We start from the raw sequence: 26,925 nt of genomic DNA on the forward strand, positions 1-26,925 counted from the left end.
TACGCACCGCAGGTCAATTTCTGCAGGGAATATTTACGCAGTGTGTGTATGGGATTTGTTAAATCTCGCCCACTTTGCTGCTACTATATTCTGCTGCGTATTTTCTGTCTGCAATTCCTCTACGTGTGGACAAGCCCCAAGAAAATAATGGAAAAACGCGTTAAAAAAAACCACTTGCCCTAAAAGAAAATCCATTTGAAAGGTAAAAACACAAGGTAACTAAGATGTTACCGCTGTGTCATAGCCCAACAGCTCTGCTATGCCGGAAGCTCCACTGAGCATAGTCCGTCCTGTGTGACTAATGTTGCACATTGCTTGGGAACGAACAGGTTAATAGTCACCACACTGCAGCACTGATAACCTGGGTGTGTCGCGGTGTCGTGAGGGCGGCCTCTGCTGCTAGGGCGGGACTTTTCAGTGAGGAATCAGACAAAGCAGCCAATCAGAGAAAGATCTGCCAGGTGGGCGGAGCCACAAGTAAAAAATAGTCCAAAGTCTTCCGGAAGGAGAAGAAATAAGCGACCAGCAATTGAGCGATTCTCCTTGACAGGTGCGTACCCAGCGCTGCGCTGTACCCTGACTTACGAGTCTCTGCTTGACCGTATAGAAACGTATAGATCGCTACCAGCACACGATTCACATTTACCTGCACTACGGTACCGCTATGTGGGCACTACTGTACCAGTCTACTAGTCCCTGCCATGCAGCGGGACGTGCCCCACTATTTTACCTCCTGGTATCATGCAGCTCTCACGTGATGGTCACCAGTATTTCCTGTGCACTGTCCTGGGTTGGGCATAGAAGTAACGATGTTTTTTTTTTTCCCTCCCGATGCGACTGATCACGATTATTTCCCGTTGAAATAATATGCGATAAATGTCTGATTGGTGGGGATGGACTTCTAGTAGTGACTTGGGCTGCTGTATCTTCTAGGATAAACCAGGTTGTCCTATTGCTAATGGTTTGATCTGGTATTTCCATTGTTTTCACGTGTTGCGGACAATCTGCGGTTTCGCCGTGATTTTTGTTTAGTTAAAAAAATAAATATCACGACATGTAAACACAGCCGAATCAGAAGAAAGCTGCAGTTTCTGGTGACGTGCACACGTGGCTGAATTTGGTGCAGAAAATCTGCAGGTAAAATATACCCCTAAGGGTCAGTTCACACATAGCGTTAATACTGCAGATTTTCCGCAATGGATTTCTTTGCGGAAAATCCGCAGCATAATACAGTAGCAGTAGAGTGGATGAGATTTAAACCAACCTCATCCACGCGCTCCATAAATGATGAGCAGAAAAAATGCTAAAAGATTGACCTGCGGCACGTTTTTTTAATCCGCAGCATGTCAATTGTATTCGTGTAATTGCTGCTTATTTGTTGTGGGTTTTGCCCATTGAATTAAATGGGGAGGTAAAACCCGCAACAAATTGCAGATGTTGCGGTTTTTTTGTCTTTGGAAAAGCAGCAATTCCGCCACAAAAAACGCAACGCAGAAAAAAAATACAAATCTTATACTTACCCAGAATTCTGTGTTTCTTCGTCCAGGCCAGGCCTCCTGGGATGACGTGTTATACCATGTGACACATTGGATGAAACGTCATCCCGGGAGGACGGAAGAGGGACGTGTCACCGTGGCTATGTAGATAACAAACTTTTTATTTTAAGTGCAGATTTCCGCTGCGGACATTCCAGCCGAAAAACGGCTCCACATTCTGGGCACATACTTTGTGTACTTTTACGCAGCGTATCCGCCCTGTGTGAACATACCCTAATGGCTAGTTCACATGGAGTTTTTTTGGCTCTGTTTTTAACACAGGAGACCGCGCCAAAAACCGTCCAAAATCGCCTCCCATTGATTTCAATGGGAGGCAGAGGTGTTTTTTTTCCCCCACAAGTGGAAAAAAGCGCTTTTGAGGAAAAAAAGCGTCATGCTCTTTCTTCCTGCGTTTCCGTCTATGACCTCCTATTGAGGGAGGGGCAGAGAAAGCGTTATTCGCTGCGTTTTATTCCCGCGGCGCTCAATGGCCGCAGCCGAAAGATGCCGCAAAACAGCGGCAACGAAAGTGCAGGCATTTCAAAGCCTGCAAAGAACTCTTGTGAACATACCCTAAGGTTACATGCACACGTTGCGTATTTTGTCGTGGAAACCGCAAGAAATTTGCATCGGTTTCGGTGCGGTTTTAAATTTTTGCTGCGTAAATCGCGCCGTTTTCATGCTGCGGGTTTTGCTGCATATTTCTCCAGAACTAGGGAGTTGGAATTGTAAGATAAATTGGTATGCTGCGGTTCCAAAAATACGCACCGCGGGTCAATTTAGGTGCGGGAAAATACCGCAGCGTGTACGTGAGATTCCCTGGAATGTCATTGACTATGCTGGTACTGTATTACGCTGCAGTTATGCTGCACGAAAAAACGCATCGCGTGCACTGACTAAGGGGTTTGCCGCGCATATTTGCGTGTGGCAACAACGCAGTGTAATACAGTACCAGCATAGTCAATGAGATTCCAGGGAATCTCACGTACACGCTGTGGTATTTTTACGCACTTAAATTGATCTGCGGTGCGGATTTTAAAATGCGCAACCTGTCAATTTATCTTGCATTTCCGCTTGCGAATTGTATCTGTCCAGTGCTGAGGAAAATCACACTAAAACCAGCAGCATGAACGCACCGAAAAACGCATCAAAACTTCGAAAACCGCACAGAAATGCGTGATAGATGTGGTTTTTACCTGCGAATTTCCTGCGTATTGCAGTTTTTGTACTTTTTTTTTTCTCCTCAGCAAATTACGCAACGCGTGCATGTAACCTAATAGTGGGTTTTTATTCGGTTTTTACATTTTGATACAGAAACAGGTGCAGATTTTGTTGTTTTTTTTGTTTTTTTTAAACTTGTCATATACAATTCGCAAGCAGAAACGCAAGACAAATTGACATGCCACGGTTTTTAAAATACACACTGCAGCAGGTCAATTTAGGTGCGGAAAATTTCTGCAATGTATAGATGAGATTACTTGAAATCTCATTTACTTTGCTGGTACTGTATTACGCTCTTCGGATTTTCCGCAGGCAAATACTCGCTGCAAGTCCACACAAAATAGGCATCATGTGCATTTGGCCTCTGCGGTTTAGTAATCAAGGGGGGTGTTGGTCCCTACAGATCAGACACTTAGGGCTGATTCAGACGAACGTTGCGTTTTTGCGCGCACAAAAACCACTTGACAGCTGCGTGTCATCCGTGTATGATGCGCGGCTGTGTGATTTTCGCGCAGCCGCCATCATAGAGATGAGTCTAGTCGACGTCAGTCACTGTCCAGGGTGCTGAAAGAGTTAACTGATCGGCAGTAACTCTTTCAGCACCCTCGACAGTGAATGCCGATCACAATATCGAGAAACCTGTTAAAAAAAAGAAAAAGTTCGTACTTACCGAGAACTTCCCTCCCGGCCGTTGCCTTGGTGACGCATCCTTGGTGTCGTGCCTCTCTTGACATCGGGCCCCACCTCCCTGGATGACGCGGCAGTCCATGTGACCGCTGCAGCCTGTGCTTGGCCTGTGATTGGCTGGAGCTGTCACTTGGACTGAATTGTCATCCCGGGAGGTCAGACTGGAGGAAGAAGCCGGGAGTTATCAGTAAGTCAGAACTTCTTTTTTTTTTTTTTTTTTTTTTTTACACGTTCATGTATATTGGGATCGGAAGTCACTGTCCAGGGTGCTGAAACAGTTTAATTCTTTCTGCACCCTGGACAGTGACTATCTCCTGACGTCGCGTACCGGAATTTTTTTTGCCGGGTTCGGCCAAAACGAGTTCGGCCGAACCCGGTGAAGTTCGGTTGTCCGGGTTCGCTCATCTCAAAGACACTCCGTTTGGATGTTTGGAAACAGAAAAGCACGTGGTGCTTTTCTGTTTACATTCATCCTTTTGACAGCTGGTGCGCTGCTTCAGTCGGTTCGCACGGAAGTGCTTCCGTGCGACCTGTGTGGTTTTCACGCACCCATTGACTTCAATGGGTGCGTGATGCGCGAAATACGCGGAGATATTGAGCATGTCGCGCTTTTTGCGCAGCGGACAAACGCTGCGCAAAAAGTACGGACTGTCTGTACTGCCCCATAGACTTGTATTAGTCTGTGCGTGGCGCGTGAAAACCACGCGGCCCGCACGGACCCAATACACGTTCATGTGAATCCCCCCTTAAAGTGTAGCTAAATGTTTGACAAACTTCTGACATGTTATAGTGACATGTCAGAAGTTTGGATTGGTGGAGGGTCCGATCACGGAGACCCCCCACCAATCACTAGAATGAAACAGCTGAAGCGCTCGTGTGAGCGCTCAGCCGCTTCGTGTCTGTTTGTCTTTTTCCGGAAATAAATGTATTGGTGTACGGACTCAATAGAAAGTCTATGAAGAAGAAGGGAGGGGGGATTGTGTGAGGACACTAGAGAGTGTGTCCACCCCAAATTTGCAGCATAAACCAATAAGGTTGCTTTACCACATTGACCATGCTGCAATTTTGGGAACTGCTCCCTCTAGTGACCAGCACATGGAAATGTTATAAATTAGAATCTAATTTCTAATATTTCCTGACTTGTGAAAAAATTAAAACAATGTGTAATCACTTACATAATAATTGTTTAACTAAAAAAAATATTTCTAGCGACACATTCCCTTTAAAGCCCTGTTCACATAGTTTTTGCAGGCAGAAAAAAAATCTGACTCAAAATTCCTGACAGAATTTTGAGGCAGATTTGGACCAGCCTGTGCTTTTTTGCCGCAGTTTTCGCTGCGATTTTTGCCCACGGCCAGCAAAAACCGCTTGGAAACGAACGTTGCGTGTTTTCTTCACCCTCCCTTTGATTTTAATGGGAGGTCAGAGGTGGAAACCCCGGCCGCTTTTTTTTCCCTACGAGCCTAAAAAGTTCTCACATATATACCTTTATAGCATGTGAATTAGATATGCCATAAATGTTTAGTTGTGGTGGTCTGAACATTGGATCTCATTGTTTACAAGGTATGTGGTAACGCATAGAGTTGGCATGTGCAGTCATGGTAACACAAACCCCAACATATAAACATACAAATAAATGACAACCACAACTTTATAATTGGAAAATATAGGCCGCGATGTTTATTAAGGGTTACCCAAGAATAAATAATTCAATCCAACATAACCATAAAATTATTGAAAATTCATTAATCAATCATCATCAAATTATTGAACCAAGTCCCCCCAGCATTAGCTGGGAGACTAAACCCCACTAGTAAACATCGCAACAGGGAAACCCTTTTAAAAAAGGGGAGGGCTGGGCGGGGCTTGTCTTGAATCTTCTTCAAACGGCCCGGAACACTGCCGGACACCAGAATTTAAACAGGAAATCTTCCCGCCGTTGCTGCTCATTATCCAATCGGGAAAAAGCGAGGGCTTCACAAGCGCAAGGTGGAAAATTCCAGAACCTGCTTGTACATTCCTGTACATCTGACCTGAACCTGACCCATGCAGGTAAATACCAACTGTAATAATAAAAGAGGGATGGGGAGGAAGAAACCAAACCAGAAACCACCAACCTTTTGAATCATAAAAATTATGTGGGGCTGTGATACCATGTGTCCCCCAAGCGATTCCTATGGGGGGCCCTGACATTCTTCATTGAAGAACGTGGGTGATACAGGATCATCCAAACATAGGATCAGTGGAGGTCCCAGAAGTTAGACCACCACCGGCCTGATTCATACGAACGTGTTAAACGACGGTGGGACGGCCGTTGAAACAGCGGCCATCCCACGGACCTATGTAATTCAATGTGGCCGTTCACACAGCCGTTGTTTCAACAGACCGTGTGAAGGGTCCGTGCGAATATAGGACATGTCCTATCTTTTCACACATGACGCATCCCTACATAGACTCAACTATATGGTGGATGCGTGACATCGCGTCCCGCAGCGCTGAGCACGGATGCACCCCGGAGGTGAAAAACTGCAGTTTTTCACGTTTGAGATGCGCAGCGTTCGTGTGAATCAGGCCTTAGGCCAAATTCAGACGACCGTAGTATACATCCATGTGACTGCCGTTAAAACATCGGCCATCACATGGACGCATGTATTTGAATGGGGCTGTTCACACAGACGTTGTTTCTATGGACCTTGTGAAGTGTCCTTTGAAAAATAGAACATGTCCTATTTTCTTCCGTTTTCGTGGATCCCTCGATAGACTCAAGTCAATGGGGAACCACGAAAAAGGGACCCGCACGGGTGCAACTCGGACGTGAAAAACGGTAGATTTTCACGTCCGAGTCTACACTCGATCGTTTGAATATGGCCTTAAGGTGAGTTCATACGGTGGATTTTGCTTGGGGGGAAATCTGCCATGGAATTATTCCTGCCATCGGCAGGAAGATTCCTCCTTCACTTCAATGGGAGGTTCGGGCCGAATCCGCCCTAAGATAGGGCAGGATGCTTATTTTTCCCGCTAGCTGAAAAAAAATCAGGCTACCATTGAAATGAATGGGAGGTGGAATTTTGCAGCAAAAATTTGGCCATGTGAATATACCCTTATTGTCGTATCCGTCTATCTGGGTATTTAAAGGGGTTGTAAAAAATAAGAAAACATGCCTGTTTTTTTTGTTTTTTTTCCCTCCCTATTCTGCGCCTCCCCTGCCCATAGGCTGCACCTGTTCACTTGGATGTGGCTGAGCAGTGTTACCAGGTACAGATCATGCATGTGGGGGAAATAAAGAAGAGACATTTTTCTAATTTCATACAACCCCTTTAAGAAGGAGGTCACTTATTATTATTTTCCTCTGGTCTAAGGTTGCACATTGCTGAATGACTCATAACAGGTTCATGGCTACCAATGCCCTGGTTAATGTACACTGGTATATTTACTCATCTACCAGCATTATTAGGAACCCCACCCTACACTTAAACAGACAATATAATAATCCACTCCGCAAACAAACTTGGAAATAAAGTTTAACAATATGATCATAAAAGGTTTCAGTAAGAATCTGAATGTCCGCAAGAGTATTAGTTGTCTTGAAGGGGTATTCCCATCTCCGACATTTATGGCATATCCACAGGATACCACTTCCAGGCCGAGACTCAGTGGCAAGAAAGCTGGGAGTATGGAAACAGCGTAGCTCACTCCCGGCCACTAAGGGCTTGTCCACACGTAACGGAATTGATGCAGCAATTCCGCAGAAACAAGCAGGGTTTCCAATGCGGAAAAACTGCACCATTTCCTGTGTTTTTTATTGCAAAAAATGTTGCGGAATTTGGAGACTTTAATCAAATCATTTTATGAGATAACAAAAAGTGTAATGTGCAAGTCAAAGAAATACAGATATTGATTCCTCAACGTGACAAGAAATTTCCATAACTTCCAATCACTTCTATGGGAGTTATGTAAATAGCGTAGCTTACCTCTCCACAGATTCACTACTTCACCAGGCAAAAGTGGGTCGTGGGGTCCCCCATTTGGTGGATAGCTGTGGGTCCCCAAGGAGGGACTCGCATCTATCAGTCATTTATAACTTATCCTGTTATTGTCCCATAAATGCCTGTGATGCGAATACCCCTCTAAGAATTGTTCCATCTTTACCTGCCACTTTTTTAGTTGAAGCCGGTGTAGTATCAGTAAACCCGGTACGTTGAGCGTTCAATCTGTACTTGTGTTTTAAGTATTTTTCCATGTTAAGATTTTCTAATACATTAAAACTGTAACAATGCTCTAAAGACATCATTGTACTTTCACCATATTCTCATAATGCACAACCCCTTTCATGTTGGTGCCGCTCTCGGCAAATGGCTGATTTTGCCGAATAGAGGCCGTAGTCAGACAAACACTTGCCCTGCTGCCGAAGGTGAAATGTAGTATTACTTGCATGGGGTGTCAGTAGGCTAGGGCAATGCCCTGTCACTTTTATGGCTGTCAGGATGCTCTTACAGAGACTCTGTCACCACATTATAAGTGCCCTATCTTCTACATACGGAGATGGGCGCTATAATGTAGGTCACAGCAGGGCTTTTTATTTTAAAAAAAACAATCTGTTTTCACCACTTAGCGATTTTAGATTTGTGCTAATGAGTTGATCGTTAATGTGTTAGTATAAGACAGCACATAGCGATCTAAAAGGATCCCTATGCGCTGACTAAATGAATGGAGAGGAGTGCATGACGCTGATTGGTCAGCGTCATACACTCCTCTGTACAACGCCCACTTGGTCTAAAGTAAAAACACGCCAACTTGGGCATTAAGACACTCATTAGCATAAATCTAAAATCGCTAATAGTGGTGAAAACAGATCGGTTTTAAAAAAAATAAAAAGCATTACTGTCACCTACATTACAGCGCCGATCTCCTTATGTAAGAGTTAGGGCACTTATAATGTGGTGACAGAGTCTCTTTAAGAAGGCAGTAAGGGGGTATTATTACTGTAGTAGCACTAAAGGGGCACTATTACTTTTAAGGGGCAATAATGGGGTATTATTACTGTAGGAGCAGTAAAAAAAAAATCACTATTACTGTGTTTAGGCAGTATAGGGGCACTATAACTGTGTAGGGGACTGAAGGGACATTTAATTTGTTTGGGGTAACTATTTATGAAGTACAGTATTATGGGGCACTTTATTACATAACAGTAATGTGGGCATCTGGGGTAGCAGCAGGCACAGTAATGGGAGGAGCAGCAGGATGGTTTTGTTCAAGGGGCGGTAGGATGAGAAGTTTGTGTAGAGTGTGGGGAAAAGCGAGAAGCCAAAGATATTTGGCCAGGAAACTGCAGAGAGGAGTCATGGTCTGGAGAAGTCATCATGGCGGTCTGACCCAGGTGGAGAAGAGAAGGCGAAAATGAACGACTGCAATCGTAGAAGGGGTCACTGGATATAACTGTACTGTATTCACTTATATGATCTGCAGAGAACCTGTGTGGGACTGGTATCTACTATATGCTCACTGCATGGTGGTAATATTGGTCTTTGTATAGTAGACTTTCTTCAGTAACAGTATGGGGGTATTATTCAGTCACTATGTGGTCATGGTGTGGCGGTATTATTTAGCAACAGTATGGGAGTATTATTCAGCCATGATGTGGAGGTATCTGGCCTTGTATAGTGGTATTACATGGTAACTGTATGATTTTATTGTGTGTGTGTGTGTGTGTGTATGTATATATATATATATATATATATATATATATATATATATATTACAGTGAAGGAAATAAGTATTTGATCCCTTGCTGATTTTGTTAGTTTGCCCACTGTCAAAGACATGAACAGTCGAGAATTTTTAGGCTAGGTTAATTTTACCAGTGAGAGAGAGATTATATAAAAAAAACAAAAACAGAAAATCACATAGTCAAAATTATATATATTTATTTGCATAGTGCACAGAGAAATAAGTATTTGATCCCTTTGGCAAACAAGACTTAATACTTGGTGGCAAAACCCTTGTTGGCAAGCACAGCAGTCAGACGTTTTTTGTAGTTGATGATGAGGTTTGCACACATGTTAGATGGAATTTTGGCCCACTCCTCTTTGCAGATCATCTGTAAATCATTAAGATTTCGAGGCTGTCGCTTGGCAACTCGGATCTTCAGCTCCCTCCATACGTTTTCGATGGGATTAAGGTCTGGAGACTGGCTAGGCCACTCAATGACCTTAATGTGCTTCTTTTTGAGCCACTCCTTTGTTGCCTTGGCTGTATGTTTCGAGTTATTGTCGTGCTGGAAGACCCAGCCACGAGCCATTTTTAATGTCCTGGTGGAGGGAAGGACATAGTCAAAATTATATATATTTATTTGCATTGTGCACAGAGAAATAAGTATTTGATCCCCTACCAACCATTAAGAGTTAAGCCTCCTCCAGACCAGTTACACGCTCCAAATCAACTTGGTACCTGCATTAAAGACAGCTGTCTTAAATGGTCACCTGTATAAAAGACTCCTGTCCACAGACTCAATTAATCAGTCTAACCTCTACAACATGGGCAAGACCAAAGAGCTTTCTAAGGATGTCCGGGACAAGATCATAGACCTGCACAAGGCTGGAATGGGCTACAAAACCATAAGTAAGACGCTGGGTGAGAAGGAGACAACTGTTGGTGCAATAGTAAGAAAATGGAAGACATACAAAATGACTGTCAATCGACATCGATCTGGGGCTCCATGCAAAATCTCACCTGGTGGGGTATCCTTGATCCTGAGGAAGGTGAGAGCTCAGCCGAAAACTATACGGGGGGAACTTGTTAATGATCTCAAGGCAGCTGGGACCACAGTCACCAAGAAAACCATTGGTAACACATTACGCCGTAATGGATTAAAATCCTGCAGTGCCCGCAAGGTCCCCCTGCTCAAGAAGGCACATGTACAGGCCGGTCTGAAGTTTGCAAATGAACATGTGGATGATTCTGAGAGTGATTGGGAGAAGGTGCTGTGGTCAGATGAGACTAAAATTAAGCTCTTTGGCATTAACTCAACTCGCCGTGTTAGGAGGAAGAGAAATGCTGCCTATGACCCAAAGAACACCGTCCCCACTGTCAAGCATGGAGATGGAAACATTATGTTTTGGGGGTGTTTCTCTGCTAAGGGCACAGGACTACTTCACAGCATCAATGGGAGAATGGATGGAGCCATGTACCGTCAAATCCTGAGTGACAACCTCCTTCCCTCCACCAGGACATTAAAAATGGCTCGTGGCTGGGTCTTCCAGCACGACAATGACCCGAAACATACAGCCAAGGCAACAAAGGAGTGGCTCAAAAAGAAGCACATTAAGGTCATGGAGTGGCCTAGCCTGTCTCCAGACCTTAATCCCATCGAAAACTTATGAAGGGAGCTGAAGATCCGAGTTGCCAAGCGACAGCCTCGAAATCTTAATGATTTACAGATGATCTGCAAAGAGGAGTGGGCAAAAATCCATCTAACATGTGTGCAAACCTCATCATCAACTACGAAAAACGTCTGACAGCTGTGCTTGCCAACAAGTGTTTTGCCACCAAGTATTAAGTCTTGTTTGCCAAAGGGATCAAATACTTATTTCTCTGTGCACAATGCAAATAAATGTATATAATTTTGACTATGTGATTTTCTTTTTTTTTTTATATATATGATCTATCTCTCACTGGTAAAATTAACCTAGCCAAAAAATTCTAGACTGTTCATGTCTTTGACAGTGGGCAAACTTACAAAATCAGCAAGGGATCAAATACTTATTTCCTTCACTGCGCGCGCGCACACACACACACACACAAACACGCACACGCACACACACGTGCTTGTGCCTCTAATCTTTGAAGACCCCAACAACTCTTCTAGAACACACAATTAATATTTGATAACTATGAGGGTATGTTCACACGAGGTCATTACGTCCGTAATTGACGGACATATTTCGGCCGCAAGTACCGGACCGAACACACTGCAGGGAGCCGGGCTCCTAGCATCATAGTTATGTACGACGCTAGGAGTCCCTGCCTCGCTGCTGGACAACTGTCCCGTACTGAAAACATGATTACAGTATGGGACAGTTGTCCGGCAGTGAGGCAGGGACTCCTAGCGTCGTACATAACTATGATGCTAGGAGCCCGGCTCCCTGCAGTGTGTTCGGTCCGGTACTTGCGGCCGAAATACGTCCGTCAATTACGGACGTAATGACCTCGTGTGAACATACCCTTACTGATCAGTCATATTGAAGCCGAGTACTTGCTCAGTTCTGGGGTGAATTGATGGACCATAAAATGTTTTATAGTAGGATAGTTTCTGCAACCCACACCTCAATTTTTGCATGAATGTGCAGCCTAGAAATGATGCAGTACCTTCCCACAGTCCCTATTTGCATAACTACGTCCTTTATTTTCATGACAACACCTGCAAATATTGTGCAAACCGGATGTGTGTGTGTGTGTGTGTGTGTATATATATATATATATATATTTTTTTTTATTATATATAATTTTTTATTTTTTTTTGTATGACATCACTAATTACATGGCGCCTATTCAGATCAATGGAATACATGGATGACTCGAGTGTGCCATTGCAAGACTCTGACTTCCGAGGGCGGTGTATGGACAGGGGTTGTCGTAACAAGAAACCCGCTTTAAAACCAACCCTACTACCCCACAACAATTATCTTAGTCAGATTTTTATCACAAAGAACTACCACCGATCGATAGCAGAATCTCACCAATGTGTTGTTTCCTGAGAACAAAAGGATCGGGCATGTGTAAATCCAGCAGCCCGATTTTTCTCTTTCCCGAAATCTGCCATTGGGGACATTCAGGAGGCCCCTATACGCATTAGATGATCGGCCAGTCCTGCCAAAATGGGCGGGTACGGCCGACATTAATATAATGTGTATGGCCACCTTCCCTTTTGCCAACATTTGACGTAGGGTTACGTCATAGCCGGCAAGGGGGAAGTATGGCGCAGGCTCACATGCTGTATTCCTCCCCAAAAAGGAACAATATTCCTGCCTCTGATTTAGGTTATGTCCACACGAAGTGTAAGAAATCCACCACGAATTTCGCCGCAAATCTGCTACGTCTGAATTTGGACTAAGGCTAGCCATAAACATAGACAATAGATCTACTGTCTACAGCCAAAAATTCAAAGCAACGGCTGGGATCAGAGGCAGGGCTTAATAGGAGCTGGTAAAAAAACACAATATACTGTAATACATAAGTATTGCTGTATATTGTGCAAGCGATCCAACAATTGCTGGTTAAAGTCCCATTGGGGGGATTAATAAAAATGGTAAAAAAACTGTTAAAATATTTTTTTCATATATAAAAATTATACCAATAAAACTATAGTTCGCCCCGCAAAAATGAAGCCCTCGTACTGCTAAATAGACGGAAAAATAAAAAAGTTACGGCTCACAGAATATTGTGACACACATACTTTTTTTGTTCACCGCATGGAGAACGCCAAAACACGAAACAAACATGGATAAATCACTGGTTTGTTTTCCCCATTCCCCCTTAGGGTATGTTCACACGGCAGCGTCCGTTACGGCTGAAATTACGGGGCTGTTTTCAGGAGAAAACAGCACCGTAATTTCAGCCGTAATGGCATGTGCAGGCGCTTGAACGCCGCGTCCATTACGGACGTAATTGGAGCTGTTTTTCCATGGAGTCCATGGAAAACGGCTCCATTTACGTCTGAAGAAGTGACAGGCACTTCTTTGACGCGGGCGTCTTTTTTTTAAAAAAAAAATAACCGTCGGCACAGAACATCGTAAGACCCATTCAAATGAATGGGCAGATGTTTGCCGACGCTTTTGAGCCGCATTTTCGGACGTAATTCGGGGCTAAAACGCCCGAATTACGTCCGTAAATAGTGTGTGCGAACCCAGCCTTACAAAGAATTTAATTTTGGTTTCTCAGTATGTTACATGGTAGAATAAAGGGTGCCATGAAAAACTACAACTCCTCCTGCAGAAAAACAAGCCATCAAACGGCTATATCGACGGAAAAAACATAAAGTTATGGCTTTTGAAAAGTGGGGATAAAAAAATCTTAAAATGGCTGCGGTGGCAAGGGGTAAAGCCTCTGGGCCCAGTAGTAGTTACACCCATATTTGACAATACTGTTTAGGCTATGTTCACACGGCTTATGTTTGAGGCGGAAAAATACAAAGCTGATTTCAATAGCTGATTTTCAAAGCGTTTTTCTGTTGCCTTAAAGGAACAGTGTCACCACAAAAAAAAATTTCATGTCAGTTTAATGTTAGTGTTTTATTAAAAACGTTTTTATTTATTTGTGTGTTTGTGTGTTACTTTTTTCTATTTTCTCAGGTTAGGCCATCAATATCTGTCGGGGTCCAACTCCTGGCACCCTGCCGATCAGCTCCTTTGAAGGGGCCACAGCTCTCGTACGAGAGTGCTGCTTCCCGTTCATTTCCTATATTACTCACACTGAATCGCCAACACGCTTGTATTAGCGGTTCACCATATTACAGCCTTTTCTTATTGAAGTAAAAAGGAGGACAACCCCATTAATGGAAAATCCGCTTGTACAACGCTTCAAGAAGTGACATGTCCCTTCTTTTTTATGAGGTGTATTTTTATGAGGCTTTTTTTTTAATTCCGCAGGGTGAAAATATGCCTCATTTAAACAACACTGTGTATTTCCCATTGAAATACAATGGAAAACTGTTTTGCAGGTGTATTACAAGTGCATTATGGTGCGTTTTATGCTCCGAAATATTCCTGAAAATATGCCGTGTGAACACACCCTTACTTGTAATATTGCCTCTGTGTGTTTATTCATCTGGGATGTTAGTTTCTATACGTTCTAGCAGTGTCACTTCAATACGGTATCTGTAAACAATGCCCTATACAAGTCTATGGGAGGCCGTACAACATTTGAAAAGGTCTCCTAGGGGCACAGTTTTCAGGAGCATAAAGGGGGCTTCTTCCTTCTTTCGATTGGGAGGTGCTCCACCTCACAGACCCTGACCAATAAAAGCGTATTTACTTCTCTATGACAACTAGTATTGCGCTTGACATTTCAAAGCGTGTTTGTTTGTTTGAGGGGAGGGGGTGTTTTTGAGTTACGGTAGCAACGCCTGTTTCCAAGTACGTATAGCAAATCTCCTGTAACTATTGTGTATACTGAGTATATGCTCGCGGTGTTACCTGGCTGCCACTTTTTGAATGAAAGCCAATATGACCAACTTTTTAAAAATACAATTCTGCACTTAAAAATATATATAAATAAATAGCGGTATAATTAACTATGTTGTGCTAATGTGTTTTCTGTGTGTCTAGAGATTGACGTATTCTATATATAATAACAGGTAAAACACTGGCCACACAAAATCATCATTGCCAACTTTATACGCCCTGCCCCCATCTTCCTGTCCTCTAAAAGCAGGTGCGGGTTGTACATATTGCTTGCTGTTTATATAATGTATTATGTAAAACATGCTCAGCCAGAGGACAATCTGGATCGTACTGGACACATGCCATCCTCCTCCACAAAATACATTATCCTGATAAAGCCATGACTTGGGGAACCACAAATATTCTGCTCTCTCCACTAGATGTGCTGTACACTTGTGGGATCGTCACATGACCAGGACAGATTGCCATCCTCTGGATGTAATCAAGAATATTTTAATTCACTGACAGCAAGCAGAAATGTTAAAAGCTATGAAGCAATGAAACGCATTAGAATTCTTTTTTGAATGTTGATCAAGTTGAACTGCCTCTTGGTGTCAGGAGGGAATTCTCCCTTTTTAGGGAATATTGGTTATGGGTAATTTGTAAAACTTTTTTTAAACAAAAAAAAAACAAACCTTCCTCTGGAAAATAAGGGTAAGATAAAGTTGTATAATTTCTCCCATCCCTTGGTTGAACTTGATGGACCGTTGTCTTTATTTTTTCAACCGCACTTAGGCCTCATGCACACGAACTTATTTTTTCCCTCCCGTAAATACTGGCGTAAATACGGGTCCGGTGTCACACGTATTCGACCCGTTTTGCACCCGTATTTACCCTCTCTTGACATCCAGCCCGACATCCCTGGATGACGCGGCAGTCCATGTGACCGCTGCAGCATGTGATTGGCCTGTGATTGGCTGCAGCGGTCACATGGGCTGAAACGTCATCCAGGGATGTCGGGCCGGATGTCGAGAGGGACGCGTCACCGAGGCAACGGAAGTTCTCGTTAAGTATGAATGTCTTTTTTTTCTTTTTTTTTTTTTTTTACAGGTTACTCTATATTCTGATCGGAATTCACTGTCCAGGGTGCTGAAAGAGTTACTGCCGATCAGTTAACTCTTTCAGCACCCTGGACAGTGACTATTTACTGACGTCGCCTAGCAACGCTGCCGTAATGACGGGTGCCCGTGCCGTTATTACGGACTGAAATAGGACATGTTCTATCTTTTTCAACGGCACGGGCACCTTCCCGTAAGAAAACGGGAAGGTACCCGTGGCCAATAGAAGTCTATGAGCCCGTTATTATGGGTCGTAATTACGACCCGTAATAACGGGTGTTTTTACGGTCGTGTGCATGAGGCCTAACTAAGTAACAAAGTATGTTAAAAAAAAATTGCCCAATTTTTCATTTTTGATTTCTTTTTTCCTGTTGTTTATATCGCCAATAAATTTTGCAGCGCTGTACAGAAATTCTCACCATCCAGATAAGTCACAATCTAATTTCAGAACATACAAACTCCATGCAGATGTTGTACTTGGTGAGATTTGTACCCAAGGACCCCAGTTATGTAAGACAAGAGTGCCAACTACTGAGCTCAAACTGAAAACCCGTTTAAACATGAGTTCTATATGACGTGAAACAAGTGCGTGCCTATCTGTTTATCCAGCCCTTTGGCCTTTTTAATCTTTTGACGGTTTGTAATTTTTCGGTATTTGTACTTTGCCCTGAGAACGTCCCACATACGGTTATGTAATTGTACTATAAATGTGTCCAGTTACATTTGTATGGTCACACATGGCCCTGAGAACTGATACACTGCTGGTTACTTTTCGCTTGTGTGGCAAATAGACTTTGTTGCCACGTCACAGTTAATATGGCTGAACAATTCGGAAGTGAGGTGGTGATAAATCGGATTCTCGGCTATACCGCGTTTTATTTTTCTTTCATAATTTCCCCCCCCCCCTTGGACAGACAAAATTCTGCTCCATGAGAAATCCAGTCTTGTCGCATGAATTCAGGAGTCCCCTATCTGTAACATATTCCATATCATGTATTTGTATCATCCGGAAGATTCTAGTCCTGCTTCTTATGCTTTGCTGTCATCATTGAGGTAAAGGATGGTCTGATAAATAGCATAGCTGTTCTAGCCTATTGGGTGCTTGAAATGATAGATCCGCCATCTGTGTGATTGAATGAACATAATGTATTTCCGTTATGACCATCTACTTTAACTAAAATTTTTGGTTTATCTCTAGAAAGAACACTTAACGTCAAGCCAAACAATGTGGAATCCTAATACTCCAGGTATGTAGCGCTTCTGACCCGCCGAGCCTTCCAATTAACTAGTTGTTGACTGCCCGTAGACTAGAAACGTCCTGGTGGTCCGCCTATCGTTGCGAGGATGTTTTTAAAACACCCTGCAAAGTTTTTCCCTTCAAGCCTCTCCCACTCCATCAGAATTAAATATATCCCTTCTTTTTTTTTTTTTTTACACAATATTGAACCCTATATGTTCTGAGAAAAACAAGACCGAATAAATATAGGTTGGCAGAGAAATAGAACAATGATTTGCTATTAAGTTGGCACATAGCTAAAACTTGAAAATATGCCTGGTCAGGAAGGGGGATGGTAAAACTTCTGGTCAGCACTGAAGTGGCTTACAATACCCTGAACTCTAGTAAGGAGAGGGCAATTAGTGCCCAGTGGTTTAACCCTTAAAAGTAGTTGTCCCGCTTGATCAACCTCTATCCAGATGGCATATAGACATCATAGAAGGTGTCCCAAGATGAGCCAGCGTGTACAGTACCTACAAATAGTGACTGTGTGAACACGGCTCGCTCATTTCTCTTAAATTTGCATGTAATTCCATGTACTCCTTTGCAGCGGTCGTTGCAGAGGAAGTTTTTTGTCGCCAGTAGCTTCCCCCGGCAATAACCGCTTATTTGCCAGGTTTTTCAGCTACAGGACCCATGCCAGTCACATGATTGCCTTGAAAACAGCTCTGTATTTTACAGCCGTTTTTTGTTTAGCGTGTGAACATAACCTAAGAGGACTGATTTCCCCTGTAAGGGTATGTGCACACGATAACTGCAATTACGTCTGAAATTACGGAGCTGTTTTCAGGAGAAAACAGCTCCTGAATTTCAGACGTAATTGCATGTACTCGCGTTTTGCGGGGCGTCTTTTACTCACGTAATTTGGAGCTGTTCTTCATTGGAGTCAATTAAAAACTGCTCCAATTATGTCCCAAGAAGTGTCCTGCACTACTTTTGACGAGGCTGTAATTTTACGCGCCTTCTTTTGACAGCGACGCGTAAAATGACAGGTCGTTGGCACAGTACATCGTAAAGCCCATTGAAAGTAATGGGCAGACGTATTGGAGCCGTTTTTTCAGACTTAATTCTCGGCGTACAACGCCTCCATTACGTCTGAAAATAGGTTGTGTGAACCCAGCCTAACCGTTACAGTAGAAAGACCAGGTGTAAAAGAAGAAAAAAACAGTCACCCAAATGTCTTTTCTGACCTTTTTTAGGCCCACAGTTTTTTGCCGAAATTGATTTCAAGGGAAGTGGAGGCGTTTTTTTACCACGAGCAAAAAAAAAAAACGCTTGCGAAAAAAAGGAGCAACATGCCCTGCCTTGAGGCGTTTTTGGCCTCTAAAAGGCCATTGAAATCAATGGGAGACGGAAACAAATGCGTTTTTTGTTGCATTTTTTTTTTTACAAAATTTCTGATGCTTTTTTTACGCGTTTTTCGGCAAAAAACTCTCACGGTTATTCCATCTTTCTGTTGAAGAGAGAGCTAAAAAAAATCGCGTTAAAAAACCGGAGCTGATTTTTTCCCCTTATGAACAGACCATCATCATCATCATCATCATCATAATAATAATAAAGTAAAATGACGTGCAAAAAAAAAGTAATAATAATTACACATAAAATACCCTCCCAAAAACGTCCGTCCCCGCCAATAATTGTTGTAACGCCAGTCCTGTTTCAAAATTCACGGTAGACAATGACTATCACAAATAAAAGGTCTATTTTAGGGTAAAACTATATTATTACCAGAAAAAATTAGCTCAAAAGTAAAAAAGCATATTTTTTCACCATTATTTTCAAACTTTATACCTAGAAATTCTAAAATGGCAAAAAGAATTTGTGTAAAAAGGATTAAACAAAAGAAACCTGCCTTGTCTACGAAAAAAACATCGCAAAAATCACATCGCTAGCCCAACAAATAAAAAAGTTATAGCCGTTTAACTAATACGTGCTAAAAATGATTAAACGGTGTCTGATCCTGAAGGCTCAAAATAGCCCAGTTCTGAAAGGAAAAGTCCAGTCAAAAATGAATAATTGGCAATCACAGTGTGTGATTTTACGTGCTCCCCGTTACAGTATGGTATCTACACCGTAGCAATTAACAATTAAATGGATGACCCATTTATTTATGTGAGAAAATAATAGGCCATGAAGAGAACATCTACGAGCTGCTACCAAGTAGGAAACCTCCAGTAACAACAAATATAGGGACCAAAAAGCTGGAGCAGTACATTATTTCCTTAATGTATTAACTGCAACCCCCATATCCTTTGCTCCTACTTTTGTCTGTGGGTCCAGTAACCTAAAGACTGGCTTTGATGTGTGTTCTCTCTTGAATATAGATATCAGGAGTAAATCCCATACGATGGGCCTCCCTCTATGTACTGTCTAATACGGGTGCACACACCACAATAAAGAAAGTGCACCTGTCATGAAAGAGTTTTTATTAAAAGAACGACTCCATCTTTGGAGGATACATTACTTGCCTGTTTGTTAGTGTTATTGTGACACAAATAACTGGTTGAGAGGCAGGTCTCCTAATCTAAATCGGGTAAATTCTATAATAAGACTGAAAGGAAGAAATACAGTGAAGTGTAGGCCTGGGGCAAGTTTACTTTCCCCGTTGGTCACGTTCCTGCTTATTCCTAGTTCCCTCATGTCCATCAGATATTAATCTTTCCAAAACAATTGCGGGTTCCTAACTGAAGCACGACCATCTGAGAGTACTTCCATTTTGTTCTGTTCAGGTGGTTCAACACGTACATTTGAGAGAATAACGGCACTTAAGGCCCTATTACACTGGCCGATTTTGGCCGGTGCAGAGAGTGACGATCAACGAGATAGCTCATTGATCAGCGCTCGTTTGCCCCTGTCACAAGGAGCTATGTATGGTGAGGAGCGCTCGTTACTCCAATCGCTTGTCCCTATACATTATCATGTCGGCAGCGCCTCACCCTGGTTACGCAGGGAGAAGTACTGCCGACCACGATAATATTTTACTTTTTAAAACTATACGATCAGCTCGTTCATCTGCTGATTGCTGCCTTGTTTACACAGGGCAATTATCGGCTACAAGCGTTCTATAAACGATCGTTTGCCCGATAATTGCCCCAGTGTAAAACCCCCTTAAGGCTACAGAGTGTTTGTATTAGTAGATTTAATTCTTTTGTTATAGCTCTATTCCTGTTTTGTTGAGGGGGAAAACCAATCCGAGAGATCATTCTGACAGGGGAGATAGTTGTCCCATTCCCATGATATATTTGTGGAGTTTTAGCCAACTAACAAAGAAGGAATTAATAGAGGATTCTCATCTAGGCCATTAACATTGCTTAAATAATATATTTTTTGTTTCTTTCATATTTCATGAACAGGGCAGCCTGCTTACCCACCTAATGCAGGGTATCCACCACTCGCAAATCCAGCATACCCTCCAGTTCCCCCTGCGCAGCCTGGTTATCCATCAGTACAGCCAGTATATCCTCCAGGGATGCCCGCTTACCCTCCTGGTCAGCAAGGATATCCTGTAGGACAACCAACTTATCCCGGACAACCTGGTTACCCACCACCACATTCTGGACCTTACCCACCAGGTGTTCCTGGGTATCCAGTTAATCCTATGATGCCTGGGTATCCAATGGATAAAAAAATGAGGAAGAAGATGAAGAAGGCACATAAAGCAAACAAGCACGGGCACGGGTACGGGCACGGGAGGGTGAGTAACGGATAAATATATGCAGTGCTAAGTGTACTTATTTCATCTTTAGTTCTACTCTGTGTCTTAAGCCTTTGCCAATTGCCAAAAAAAAAACCTTTTCCTATTTTCCCCCTAGAGCATAGTAAAAAAAGAAATAATTAAACATAATTGGTATCGCCGCATCCGTAAAAGTCTGAACTATTACAATATATCATTATTTAACCCGTACGGTGTACGACGTAAAAAATGTTTTAAATAAATTGTAAACGCTATTTTTTGGTCACCATCTCCCACAAAAAATGGAAAAAAAGTGATCAAAACGTCGCATGTCCCCCAAAATGGTATCATTAAAAACGACAGCTTATCCCACAAAACATAAGCCCTCATACCGCTTAATCGACGGAAAAATAAAAATGTTATGGCTCTCAGAATTTGGCGACACAAAATAAATGTAATTTTTTACACTTCGTTTTTTTGCTTGTAAAAGTATTAAAATATAGGAAAAACGATATATATTTGGTATCGTCGTAATCATATTGACCTGCAGAATCCCCGTTTCCTAGTACATTATATGGGGGTCGTGTGAAGACCTCCGGGGGGGGGTCGATAGCCACTCACAATTGCCCTGGGACCACTGAGATGGTGGGGCCCAGGGCCGGTCCCCCATCGGTGGTATGTCCTGGTTTCAACTGTATCCGCCTCCTCGTTCTGCTGTGTGTGTGTGTGGGGGGGGGGGAAGATAGGGGTATTAGCCTCTGTGGGACCAGCTATGGGGGCATTATACTGTGTGGGGGGCACTAAGGGGTCATTATACCATCGGGGGGGGGCAGCTATGGGCGTTTACTCTGCGGGGGGAAGCTTTAGGGACATTATACTATGTAGGAAGGATCTATAGGGGCATTATACTGTGGGTTGAGGGGCAATAAGGGGTCATTATACCATCAGGGGCAGCTATGGGAGTTTACTCTGTGGGGGCAGCTTTAGGGACATTATACTATGTAGGAAGGATCTATAGGGGCATTCTACTGTTTGGGGGCAGCTATAAGGTATTATCCTGTGTGAGGGCAGCTATAGGGGCACTATACAGTGTGGGGGAGTCCACTGGAATGGGGTACTCTCAGATGTTTTTTGCCCCTCCTGTGCTAAACCCCTAGCTAAGCCTCTGATGGACATGTTGTGTCACATGACCCACCATCAGCGGCCATAGTTCGGCCTCTGCGACACACAGCAGAAGGATACCTTGAGCCTGTCCCCTTCCCCGTCCACACAATTATCGTTGTTTTCGATGTTGCAGGGACTTCGAATGACGATAATTCCCGGCATCTAGCTACGAATGATGTTGACATATACGTCAGATGAAATGCGGCTAAGTACGGTAGTAGGGTTTCCCAAACAAAAGTCTCGGCCAAAAGTGGGTCCCGGCCTCGAAGTTTAGAGACCACTACTGTAGATTATGACTAATACACATATAGGATATTATGTAGCTCCGTAACTAGAACATGTACCTCCTTGCCAGTATTCACATGTTTAGTGTTAAATAATAATAATTTGCTGAGAACACTTACCTATTCTGCAGATCTTTAGGCCGGCTATTTTTAAATGTGTGTAGTACGGATCTGCAATACGTCTAGATATTGCATCAGTTTGTCATCAGTATTGCATGTGTATTACAGGTCTGTAATACTGATGTGCTGTCTTCTTGGGAGAACATTTTAATTCTAAATCTAGCCTCTTCGAAATTTACAATTACAGATGACGTATGCATACATCAATATTTTGAACTGTCTCCATAGACTTCAATGGGTGTTTTCCATCTGCTAAACAAAAAAGGCCTTATTCACACAAACGTATAATACGTCCGTGCTACACGCACCTATGTTAGTGAAGGGGGCCGTTCAGACTGTCAGTGAATTTCACACAGCGCATGTGCGCTGCGTGAAACTCATGACATGTGCTATATTTGGCCGTGTTTCGCGCAGCACGCACCCATTGAAGTCGCAGCTTTTTTTGCGCGCGCAAAACGGACATGTCCGTGTGAATAAGGCCTAAAAGTAGAGCATTCTACGGTGGATTTATTAAGCTTCTGTAAATAAAAATGTATCTGTCCGTAGTACTGTAGTGAACAGAGCCTTACCGTCGGTTGGTTAGAATACCTTACTGAAATTAGGATGCTTTCTGGTGGTAGCCCATGTGGCTGTTAGGGGGGCCCTTGGAGAGAGGGGGCCGAGTGTGGCAAAAACCTGTGCTCAACTCCCATCTCATGAGGAACTGCAGTGTTTGCAAATAAGGTGGCATGCAATAGCTCCAAGGGTCATCGAAATGGCGTGGAGGGGGAAAACAAACACCAGGCCCTTCTGTCCTGGGTGGCAAGACTTGGCACCACCATGGGGACTAGTTTGACCTGTGCTATGAGGTCCCCTCTCTTCTATATATGCCTCTGTATTGTACCATATGCTGCCCACAACCAACCCTGTGTGTATATTTCTGGCCTGGATAAACACTTTCTTCGTTTTTGGAGCCGGTGATGACACAACCTGAAGCTTACTCCATTCCCGTAATGAGAATTAGCTGAGGGGGCTTAGGGCCGCTTCCGACACCAGGGCCTGGATGTGACCTCTATCTCTGCACCCCCTATAGCTACACCCTGGTCACCAGAAAAGGATGATGACCTTATCATACGTCTTTAGTATCTGTCACAATGATACCTGCCTCCCTACCCAATGCTTCCATATTAGCCCCTGCTCTAAAGTGGTGTAATGCTTATCTAACATTCTGCAGCCGGGACGGGGTGTAACTTTGTGACCATTCAAGCGTTGACTGGGTATATTTTACTGTGGGTCAAGACATTTATGGCACAAGAAGGCAGTTGAAGCAGTGTTCAGATTCAGGGATACAATGATATGATCTGAAGTACTGAGGGCAGGGTGTCCTGTTTTTACTCCGATGTCTTATATTCAATTATGCATGAAAAGGGCGTTTATAGAGATCAGATGTGACGGAGCACTGATGGGAATTAGGGAGCTGCTTATTCTCTCTACAAGCGGGAGATGGACGACCCAGCTGCTGTCTTTAACCAAACAAGTCGTATACAATGATAATGTATATTTCAGTTGTATGATGTTTGTTACGCTATATAAAACTATATTTCAGAGCAATGTATGTGGTATACTATTGCTAGACTTCTTATCTGCAGAAAACAGGTATCTTCTAAAAATGGATCTAGTCCAGAATGGTGTGGTTAAGCAAATTTCGTGTACCATTATTGATGGCTCTGATTTTGGTTGGTTATGGTGTAGAATTTTTCTATGATATTATAGCTTTTTTTTTTCTATCTTTTTTTTTGTGTGTGAAAATGATATTCGTACATACGGTATATTGTACAGTTTGAACTGAATGTCACAGTTTTGGTAATTTTATACTATTTTGCGTTTAAAATAATAAATGTATGTGATATAGATGTTGGATAAGGTGATGATGTAGCAGAAGTGGAGTGCATAGAAGAGAGGGGCCCCTCGGTATGTTGCCAGGTTTTGCCATCCAGGACAGAAGGGTCTGATGTTTGGTCTAATTTCACAATGTTTCCATAACCCTCATGCCAATTCCCCAACCCCTTACTTTCTAACCATGCCGTTGTGGGGAGTCCTACACAGGTTGTTGCCATCCAGTATCACAGGGGATGGGACCAACCGGCGCTGGGCCACCTCTTTCCCGGGGTCTTCCTCTATCGTACGTGCACCCTTGTGTAGCACATACTCTAATGTCACATTTTTCACCCATTGTTTACATGAGTTTGAAAGCTGAACATTATATGGTGTGTTCTGGTTTAGACGGCCGCTCTCCATATGTTTCGAAAATGTAGTTTCCTAACATTAACAGGAAACGGCAGCCATTACTGCAGATAGATGGATTGTCGCTTTCATTTTATTTTTTCCGCCCCCCCGCCCCCCCCCCCCCCAGACACTAGAAGGATAAATCTGTCAGGATTTGCATTGATAGTCACTGCATCGCCTGCCAGCTTAGCCATTTGGGGGTCCGGCTTAGTAATTGCTCAGAGGAGGTCATAGATTTATAAAGCACCAATATATTCTGCAGCGATGTACATAAAATTTATCGACTCACATTAGTCTCTGTTGGTGAGGTTCATACATTAATTGAGGTTCCATGTTTAATTAAGCGTGATTTTGAGTTAGGTTGCTGACACAAAAAGTGTCACTGAGCCCCCGTTCTTCCCATAAATAAGTGTTTGTAAAAATCGTTATGGCAGATCACTGCTGGGAACCCAAGATCCAGAAAATCTTGGGTTTCTTCTGTTCCACGAGTGCGGGGATTCCTATTTTTAGGATTCTACAGGATTGACATATAAGACATTTATGGCATATAAAATACCCTTTAACCCACAGAGGTTATAACGTTCAGGTCATTAATATATTTTATATGAAACTGCTATGTATAATGGTGACACTTCTCTCTCTATCTTTTCTGCAGAGATCTTCATCTTCCTCTAGCAGCGACTAAAACACATTCCCAATCAATGAAAATCCTCAGGGTTAATCCCCTGCACCAAAGTGTAGCATGCACAAATTGCCATGGAAGATGAGCCTGCTGCAGACCCAAGTGTCTTATGTATGGTATTATTTTGAATGAATGTAATTATTCCTGCAATGTGTTGTGGTTATTTCCCTGCAAGGAGCGACACCATACATTCCTGCTAATAAATATATATATATATATATATATATATATATATATATATATATATATATATATATATACTTTTATCATCACTGTAAAGTAAAAGAGGACTTAATTCCAAAACTGGCTTCTAACAATAAAGTTTTAATTTACTATATGGTAAAACTCATGGGAGTCATTTTATGTGGTTGGGTACTAATTTAACTCATTGATAGGTCTGATGGCTGAAGCATGAATGCCGATATTTGATATATCCACTGACTGCCAGGAGGCTATGTCGGTGTACGTAGCCCCGATCATGTGACTTATTATTATTATTATTATTATTATTATAAAGTGTTATTTGAGTCAATCAATAGCGCTTTGGTAATCATTAGAGGGCTTGTAAAAGGGCATTGATGTTAAAAATAGATCTGCTGTCACCCTACTTCATACCTCTTTCTAGCCTAATTTGCCAACTTTAATTGGTACCTCCAATGGTACTGGCGTCTTTGTCGTCTGACTAGCGCATCAGGTAGTACTGACGCAAAGGCAACCATATAACCTATATAATAACCCATATAATATGCCTCTGTCACAGTATTGTCCGATTTTTAAACTTATGGTGAGCTGATGAAGACGCAAGTGACATTTGAGATACAATTTCTGCTTTAATGCTTATATCTATGAATGGATAAAGGTATGCAAATCAGAAACTATAAACTTGGTAAGTTAAAGGAGTTTTCCCATGAAGGACATTTATGACATATCCAAAGGATATGTTGTAAACAGTGGCGTAGCTATAAGGGTCGCAATTGAGACCGGGGCCCGCCGCCCCCCGCACCACATAAAAAAGTTACTATAGTAACTGACAGTACTTACCCGCTTGGTTCCAGAGCGCAGCGGAGGTCCTGACGTCACAGCGCTGTGCGCTGCGCACAACATCCCGACCCTGGATAGAGTCAGGATCTCTGCTGCGGCGGAGGGTAAGATTAATATCCCTGTCTGCTGAAGCTGATAGCTCGGGGTCCGACACCTGGGACCCCGCCAATCAGCTGTTTTGAAGGGGCCGCAGCACTCGTAAAAGTTGCTTCCCCTTCATTCCGGTCACTTGCTCACACTGTGAATCCATGTTGGCTACTCAGTGTGAGCAAGTGAGGGAAATGAAAGGGAAGCAGCTCTTGTAAGAGTGCTGCGGCCCCTTCAAAACAGCTGATTGGCGGAGTCCTTGGAGTCGGACCCCCACCCATCAGCTATTGATGGCCTATCCTGAGGATAGGCCATCAATGTTTAGGGACTGGACAACCCCTTTAAGCCTACGATGTAGCAGGCTTACAGGGCCCATGAGACCGGATCATAGATTGTGTGATGCTGTTTGCTGGGCCCTGTATCTAAGCCAATCACATGGTAGGCTTAGATACATGGCCCATGTATGATCCTGTCTGATGGGCCCTATATATAAGCCTACCACACAGTAGGCTTATATACAGGGCTCCAGCAGACAGTAATCTTATACTGTATAAGAGTACTGTCGTCTGGGGCCCTGTATCTAAGCATCTTACATAACCACATGGGGTAAGCTTAA

At 43.0% G+C, this 26,925-nt stretch overlaps 1 protein-coding gene across 2 annotated transcripts; it reads left to right on the forward strand.

Moving 5' to 3' along the window:
• The first annotated feature begins 479 nt into the window (after positions 1–479).
• PRR13 (proline rich 13) lies at positions 480–25,518 on the forward strand. 2 transcript variants are annotated; one of them, XM_075851853.1, is made up of 4 exons: positions 480–550; positions 16,916–16,964; positions 20,347–20,687; positions 25,155–25,518. In XM_075851853.1, the coding sequence occupies exons 2-4, from the start codon at positions 16,943–16,945 to the stop codon at positions 25,182–25,184; spliced, it is 393 nt and encodes a 130-aa protein (XP_075707968.1). In that variant the 5' UTR covers positions 480–550; positions 16,916–16,942; the 3' UTR covers positions 25,185–25,518. The 2 variants fall into 2 exon arrangements, with proteins under 2 accessions (XP_075707968.1, XP_075707969.1); XM_075851854.1 differs by lacking the exon at positions 480–550 and adding an exon at positions 16,613–16,770.
• The last annotated feature ends 1,407 nt before the right edge of the window (positions 25,519–26,925 follow it).

This window comes from Rhinoderma darwinii, chromosome 2 (genome assembly GCF_050947455.1).
Source record: "Rhinoderma darwinii isolate aRhiDar2 chromosome 2, aRhiDar2.hap1, whole genome shotgun sequence".
In the NCBI taxonomy this organism is placed as follows: Eukaryota; Metazoa; Chordata; class Amphibia; order Anura; family Rhinodermatidae; genus Rhinoderma; species Rhinoderma darwinii.